General features: G+C 41.1%; 1 protein-coding gene across 1 annotated transcript in view; it reads right to left on the reverse strand.

Annotated features, from left to right (window-relative positions):
• Positions 1 to 3,427, reverse strand: part of Aifm1 (apoptosis inducing factor mitochondria associated 1) — a 41,336-nt gene extending 37,909 nt beyond the window's left edge. The window contains exon 1 of the mRNA XM_090326087.1: positions 3,217 to 3,427. Within this exon, the coding sequence (XP_090182213.1) occupies positions 3,217 to 3,322 (106 nt within the window). The 5' untranslated portion in view covers positions 3,323 to 3,427. The remainder of the gene's footprint in view (positions 1 to 3,216) is intronic.
• Positions 3,428 to 8,122: the final 4,695 nt, after the last annotated feature.

The raw sequence follows: 8,122 nt of genomic DNA on the forward strand, positions 1-8,122 counted from the left end.
ATGCATGAAGCTCTGGGTTCCATTCCTCAGTACCACATAAACAGAAAAAGCTGCAATTGGCACTGTGGCTCAATTGATAGAGTGTTAGCATTGGGCAAAAGAAGCTCAGGGACATTGTCCAGTTCCTGAGTTCAAGCTCCAAGACTGGCAAGAAAAAAACATCTCAGGAAGCTGGGTGCAGTGGCTCATGCCTGCAATCCTAGCTACAGAGGAGGCTGAGATCTGAGGATTAAGGTTCAAAGCCAGCCCTGGCTTGAAAGTCGAAAAGTCTTTGGGACTCTTATCTCCAATTAACCCCAGAAAATGGAAAGTGGGGGTGGTAGCCTTGAGCTGAAGAGCTCAGGGACAGTACCCAGGACCAGAGTTCAAGACCAACAAAAAAAAGGCATCCTGACAGAAAAGTCCTTGAGACTCTTATCTCAGTAGGAAAAGTCCTGGAGGCTCTTATCTCCAGTTAACCTAAAAAAGCCAGAAGTAGAGATGTGGCTTAAGTGAGAATGCTAGCAGTGAGCACAAAAGCTCAGGGATGGCACCCAGGCTCTGAGTTCAAGCCCCAGGATGCCTCCACCTCCAAAAAGAGATAAGCATTCCAAATAGAAAAATATTCAAACATTTGATTTTCAGTTTAGGGAGTCAGTGATCAGTTTCATCACATAGGCATATGTTTGGTGAACCAATAAATTCCAGAAGAGAAGACTTCTATTACTAAACCTATCTGCTCCTCAGTGTTGAATGCAGACACAGTTTTGACTCAATTACCTTTAATCCTTTCTGGAAGGAGACAAAGCACTCATATAAATAAGGTAGAATTGGTCTTGGCTGTTGTGGTTTTTGAGGCAACTGAAAATTTATAGTGAAATGAATCTAACATTTGTGGTAGATGTGAATGAGATAAATTCAAGATAGCTTAAAGGTGGCTAACCTGAGCAGAAAAATAAAAATAAGACAAGAAAACAAAATCTGAGACAACCCGGCAAGAAACTAGAGGGGAAAATACGGAGGAGAGGAAAGTGGTGTACAAATCCTGCCTCTGCAAAAACATATGGCAGCTGCTACTATGTGAAAAAGAAATCAGATTATAAGCAATGGTGTTCAAACCACAGAATAGAGTTAATTCCTACAAGGAGTATACCATAATTGCTTTTTGAAACTCTAACTCTATCCTTACTTTTTTTTGCCAATCCTAGGGCTTGAACTCAGGGCCTGGGCACTGTACTTGAAGTTTCTCAAGGCTAGTGCTCTACCACTTAAGCCACAGCACTATGTCTGGCTTTTTCTGTGTATGTGTTACTGAGGAACCAAACCTTCCTTACCTATTTTTAAAGATGAATGTCATACTTTGGGAGGATGGTAAGTGGAAAATCAATAAGCATGTGCAAAGAGATGGATGGGTATGTCAGGAAGTCATAGTATTTTTTGTTTTTTTGCCAGACCTGAAGCTTGAACTTAGGGCACTGTCCTTGGACTTTTTTTTTGCTCAAGGCTAGCATTTTGCCACTTGAGCCACAGCGCCACTTCCAGCTTTTTCTGTGTATGTGGTAGTGAGGAATCGAACCCAGGGCTTCATGCATGCTATTTGAGCACTCAACCACTAGGCTTCTGGCCCCATAGTATTTTCTATAGTAACTGCCTTCAAACAACCATGTAATGGGGAAAAAACGCAATGGACTGCATTTTTCTGCAGTTCCAACAGTGCCAACCATCTTCTAAAGTCTAATATGTCAATTTAACTTTGCAAATGCATACTGAGAACTTTTGATTAACCATCCGAATGCTGGAAAAAGCTGAGTCAAAAGCAAGATAAATACAAAATACTGTAAGTAGTACCAGTATGAATAAACATCTTCAGTTCATGTGAATTTGTGTAAACTTGTTAGTCATTTACATACCTTGTTAGCATTTAAATGCACAAAAGCAAGATAAAGTCAGTGGACAAACACTAGGCCAATGAGAAGGCTTTTTTTGGTGGGGGGATGATGAGGAGCTTTTTTTTTAGCTAAAGCAAAGGTTTTTAAGTTCCAAGAGTAATACGTCTCTGGTCATTATTCAATTACACCTATCAGCAAACATTTTGACTCATCGCAACTGCAAAAAAATATTCTAAAGCACAATTGCAAAGACCTTAACAAACTGAGGTAAATATTTTCCACATTTTATTTTTAAAGCACTAAGAAGATACTTGCACATAAGAAAAGCCTCAAGGATAATGCCTGATATTTTAAATGCAAATATTCTAGGATGATCATTCAAGTATTGATTTTTTTAAAATGCACTTCATTATCTCCATAAAGTTGCATCGGTTGGAAACAAAAGCAGGTTCAATCCATACTCAGATAAAATCATAGATATCAGATGTACAGTGGGCTAATTATTAAACATGGTATCTAAATTCATATTTTTGAGGTTAAAGTCTGGAAGCAAGGTGGGATTCTAGCAAAAGGATTAGAGACCTAAACAGCAGTAAATTATTCTGAGCTGTATCTATTTATTAATTATGTGACCTTGGGCATGTAATTTCACCTCTGCTCCTCAATTTATGAGCCACAAAATAATGGGTCTGAATTGTACCACAAAATACCTTCCAGCTCTGAAGTTTGATATAACTTTTTCCAATGAATTCTGCAGTCTTTCTTCAAAATGTAAAAAAAGAAAAAGAAGAGGAGGAGGAGGAAGAAGAATTAAAACACTATCGAAGTGTTTTAAACCAACTCTGAGCCAATCCTGTCTGTGCCTGGTGTACAACGGACTCAGTTGCATTAAACCATTTGTTTTACAGGATATAAAAATACATTGACCTCTTCTGGGGACTGGAAAGTAGAGCAGGTTAATACTCTCATTTACATAAAAAACCTTCAGCATAGGGTTTAAATGTCCTGTGTAAAGTCTCACAATCAGCAATTAACAAAGGTGACTGTGGCAGTGCGGGTGGGGAATGGCTAACATAAAGTGACCAGTTACGGTGTTATCTCTTAACAGCAAACTCTCCCTGAAAAAGGCCTCAAGCGGACTACGGGGTTTAAATCTCTTGAAGGTCAGGTCGGCATGACTGTGCCGATTTCTCTGGTTGCAAACTCGGGGTCCGGATCCCGCCAATTTGGAACTCAAGCGACTCCGAGTGTGTTTAGGGATGGGGGCGGCGAGACAGCGGAAGTGTAAGGCACGAGGCCCTCCTCTGCCGCTGAGGTGGGGGTTGTCCGCGTTAGGTCAGTTAGTCACCTGGGAGACGGTTCCTCAGCCTCGGGCTTTGGACGTACACTGTCCGCACCAAGGGCACCAGTTTCTGCTTGAAAGCACCCACTGCAAGGCCTCCACACCGGAACATTTCAGCAGCTGCGACTCCAGACTCCTTTCTCCTCACCGGTACCAGCAAACGGTCAAACACCGCCAGCCCCGGGTCGCCACTGCCTCCGCCTCCGCGCCGGCGCCCGCGCCCCTGCCGCCCCCCCCCCACTTCACGCTCACACTACGCAGGCTCCTCCTCCACCAGCGAGCGGACGTTGGACCCAGGAGCTGAAGCGAGGGGCGGGGTGGGGGGGGTGGAAGGTTGGGAGGAAGGGAAGTGCAATCGGAGGCTTACTGCGCAGGCACAGCCTGAACAATGCTTTGTGATTGGTCACACCATAAGTGGCGTTGCGCACGCGCATAGCTGCCCTACTTTCCCATGACCGCGGTTTTAGCTATGGTGCCTTAACTTGATTTGCTAGTGTGAAGGGCTCAAAGGTTTTGGAAAGCTGTCTGAGTTTGGTGTGTTGGAGTTAACTTACTCGGTGTCTATGGTTGACGTTGCCCGCTATGTCGCTGTGTCCTGAGAGGAAATGATGTAACAGAATCTTACAAACCTTGCCTTCAGCACCGCACTTGTACTTTTTCTGCAAGGGGCCACTAGTTACCTAGAGTTCAAACCTTCCAGATTCTCTTGATGTGATCCACTGGAAAGTCTGCTTGGGGTCTGGATCCGGGCACTTCTGAGATACCGAATGGGTTTCAGTCTTTTACAGGATACTGTCAAATTTTTGCCCAGGGAATTTCTGGGACTAGCAATCATGCTGTGCTGTTTCCCTTTACCCATTTTATATGGTGTGATTAGATTGTAGGTACCATAGATACGCTTCCTTGCTTATTGTGAACAGGATGCTTATGGCAAAATGATAGCTTCAAAGGTTTTCTGTGACGAACGACTTGGATGACCACTGAGTGGAAAAGGTATTTTGCTCTATGCATAACCTTTTTCAAAGTTTTGAGTTGCATATTTTTCTTTATTGTTATAAAAGTGATGCACAAAAAAAGTGATGCGCATGGGAGTTACAGCTACAGGAAATGACTACATTTTTTTTGGAAGGTGTCAACTCTTCCCTAGAACTCTCCCAGTTTTTCCCTCCCATCTCCAACCACAAGTTGTTTAGTTCCTCTTCAACATAGTGTCTAGTGAGTACCACTGCTGTATTTGTCATCATTTGTCTCTCCATTTCCGTACCCCTTTTTCTCTCCCAAAGACGGATAAATGAACCAATAAACGACAAAGGAAAGAAAATGAAAACTAAGGAAAAAAAACTTGTTTCCATTTCCTGGAGTTCATTTCCATAAATAATATTTTATGTGATCAGAAGCACACCAGGCACTGTAACTGTGTGTATCTTCCCTAAGAGTATATCCTCCTTTGATCCCACTATATGTGAATTCCTAGACTCCTGTATAATTTATCATGTCCAGGTATATTTTAGGTCTACAACACATGTGCCAATTGTGTCTGAGTGTGACTTACCTCACTTAACATGATGTGTCCTAAGTCCATCCGTTTCCCTGCAAATGATGTAATAGCATTCTTTCTAATTGCTATATGAAATTGTATTGTGTATTTAAGCCACATTTTTTGATCTTCTCATCTGGGCTATTTCCATACTTTGGCTGTTGCGAATAGTGTAACAATGAATATGGATATACAAGTGTCTTTATGGTATCCTGGATAGATGCCCAGGAGTGGCATGGCTGGAGTTATGAGAATATAAATGCTTAGTTTATTTTTTAATTTTTTCAGGAACCTCCAATCTGCTGTCCAAAGTGGTTATACTAGTTTACATTCCCATGAGCAGTGCAATAGGGTTTCTTTTCCCCTCAAATCCTCAACAGTATTTGTTCTTAAAATTCAAGATGTTGGCCAGTCTAACTGGGGTGAGATGGAATCTCAGAGTTATTTTTATTTGCATTTCCTTTACGGCCAGAGATGTTGAGCATTTTCTTGGTGTGTTTCTCTGCCATTCTTATCTCCTCTGAGAAGTTTCTTTTTAGCTCCTTTGTCTTTGTGGTGATTGGTTTATTAGTTCTTGGGATGGGTAATATTTGAGCTCCTTGTGTATTTTGGATGTTAGGCCTTTGCCAGATGTTTTGCTAATAAAGATCTTCTCCTAGTCTGTTGTCTGTCTTTGCTGTGTAGAAACTTTTTATTTTGTTGTAGTCCCATTTAACAAGTCTCTCTCCTATCTGCTGTGCCCCCTGGGACGCTTCAGAAAATTTCTGCCTATGCCTATGAGTTCTAATATTTCTGCTACTCCTTCTTGCAGTAATTTCAGTTTCAGATGTAACATTTCGGTCTTTGATTCACTTTGAATTGATATCAGAACATGTTGACAAACAAAAATCATTTAGTGTTCTGCATATGAATGCCCAGTTATCCAAACCATATATCTTTAGCTCCCTTATCAAATATCAGCTAATTTTACATATTAATTTAATTTAATAAGTATTTATAAAGTACTTGCTATTGGACTGTACCATGAAGGGGGGCTTCCATAGGCATAAAAAGTATAGGAAGGGTCACGAGTTTGGCCTATTGGTAAGAGTGCTTGCCTAGCATGCATGAAGACCTGGGATTGATTCCTTGGTACCGCATACATAGGAAAATCCAGGAGTGGTTCTGTGCCTCAAGTGGTAGAGCTCTAGCCTTGAGCAAGCCTAGGGACAATGCTCAGGTCCTGAGCTCAAGCCCTGGGACTGGAAAAAAAGTATAGGAAATGCTCACTGTTTAGTTGGACTGATGAGTTATATGAGTATTTTGACAACATCTGACACAGAGCAAGAGAGAAGAACCTGGAATGGACTTACCAATAATGAACTTCATAGTGTTATCTTGAAGACTGAACAATAAAGTTCATGATGCAGAATGAGGAAGAGCCTTTCCTATGGTGATTGAACAGGGATCAAAGGTAACATTTTTAGTCATTAAACTAACCTTGAGTCTCGGTGGACCTAGTTTGAATCCTAGCACTGCCACCTAGACAAATCACTTAATTGCCTCACTTTTCTCATCTACCAGTTATGCAAGATTGTTTGGAAAACTAAACATTCTATTTCTTCTTTTTTTTTTGCCAGTCCTGGGCTTGGGCTCAGGGCCTGAGCACTGTCCTTGGACTTTCTCAAGGCTTAGCATTCTACCACTTGAGCCTCAGCACCACTTCAAGCTTTTTTCAATGTATGTGGTACCGAGGAATCGAACCCAGGTCTTTGTGCATGCTAGGCAAGCATTCTACCACTAGGCCAAACTCCTGGCCAACTAATTCTATTTCTAAAGTGACTTAATTGGTTAATTTTTTTCTTTTTCTTTTTCTTTTTTTTTTTTTACCAATCCTGGGCTTGAACTCAGGGCCTGAGCACTAACCTTGGGCTTTCTCAAGGCTAGAGCTCTACCATTTGAGCAGCCTCAGCACCACTTCTGGATTTTTTGTATGTATGTGGTACCAAGGAATTGAACCCTGGTCTTTATGCATGCTACACAAACACTCTACCACTAGGCCAAACTCCTGGCCCATCTTGGTTAAATTTAAAGGTGTAGGGAGAATCTGTGTGAGGTGGCAAATGCCAGCACTAGGGGAAAAAAGCTGGAAGAGAATCTTGACTTGGAGTCTATTCTAGGCTTCACAATGAGACTGTCTCATAAAACACAACAAAAAAATATGGAGTTGTTACATACAGAATTCAGCACATTTTCAGGGGACTGTGACAGAGAACATACTGTACTAGGGAGTAGAGATAAGGGCAGGTAAGTGCATTAGGGTCAGATTTGAACTGGCAAAAAAATTTCATCCTAATCTTTGTGGCTGAGAAGTCATTGGGGTTGTTTTCTTAATGTGTTTGAGGGTAGGAAATGCAGTTACAAAGGCATGTTGGAGATGTTTAGCCTTGGAAAGCAATATTTATTTAGTGAAAATAATCCAGGGTTCCCTTAGCCTTTCAGAAGAATAGGTCAGTGTTCAGAAACACTGATAATGGATGATAGTTTACATAGATCTGTTTCAGAGGATATATATACATATATTGAAAACATCAATTCAAGAATAAGGTAATATATATTTTTAATTTTTAAGGACATTATAGAGATTAGTATTTATTGATATTTCTAAAATATCAACAACATGCTCTAGAGGCTAAGGCAGATGAAAAGTTGAGACCAACAATTTGGAGCCAAACAAACAATATTGCATTTCTTAACGATATCCAAAGTAGTAAAAATAATAAAAACCAATAATAAGCATGTATTAATTCAATAAAACGTTAATCATATCTGTTCACAAAAGACTTCAGCCGGGCACCAGTGGGTCATGCCTATAATCCTAGCTACTCAGGAAGCTCCCATCTGAAGATTGTAGTTCGAAGTCAGCCCAGGCAAGAAAGTCCTTGAGACTCTTATCTCCAATTAATTACCAGAAAACCAGAAGTCATGCTGTGACTCAAGTGGTAGAGCACTAACATTTAACACAATGAGGGTCAGTGACAACACCCAGGTCCTGAGTTCAAACCCTGGTTCAGGACTGGCCAAACAAAAGCATAAAATGTATAGGGGCCGGGAGCGTAGTCTAGTGATACACAAAGACCCAGGTTCGATTCCTTAGGACCACATGAATAGGGAAGGGGGGAAAAATAAGATGAGGAGCGGGGGTAGGGGGAGGGAAATGGGGACCAAGACAAGAGGAAGGGTATCAATGTTTGTGAAGTAATGCACCTTCTATCTGGTGAATATAATGTAACCCTTCTATTAATCACAATAAAAAATATATGGAAGACAAAGAAAAAGAAAAGGCCAGAAATGGTAATATGGCTCAAGTGGTGGAGTTCTAGCCTTGACAAAGCC

Source organism: Megascapheus bottae, chromosome X, assembly GCF_031878675.1.
Source record: "Megascapheus bottae isolate mThoBot1 chromosome X, mThoBot2.hap1, whole genome shotgun sequence".
Classification (NCBI taxonomy): domain Eukaryota; kingdom Metazoa; phylum Chordata; class Mammalia; order Rodentia; family Geomyidae; genus Megascapheus; species Megascapheus bottae.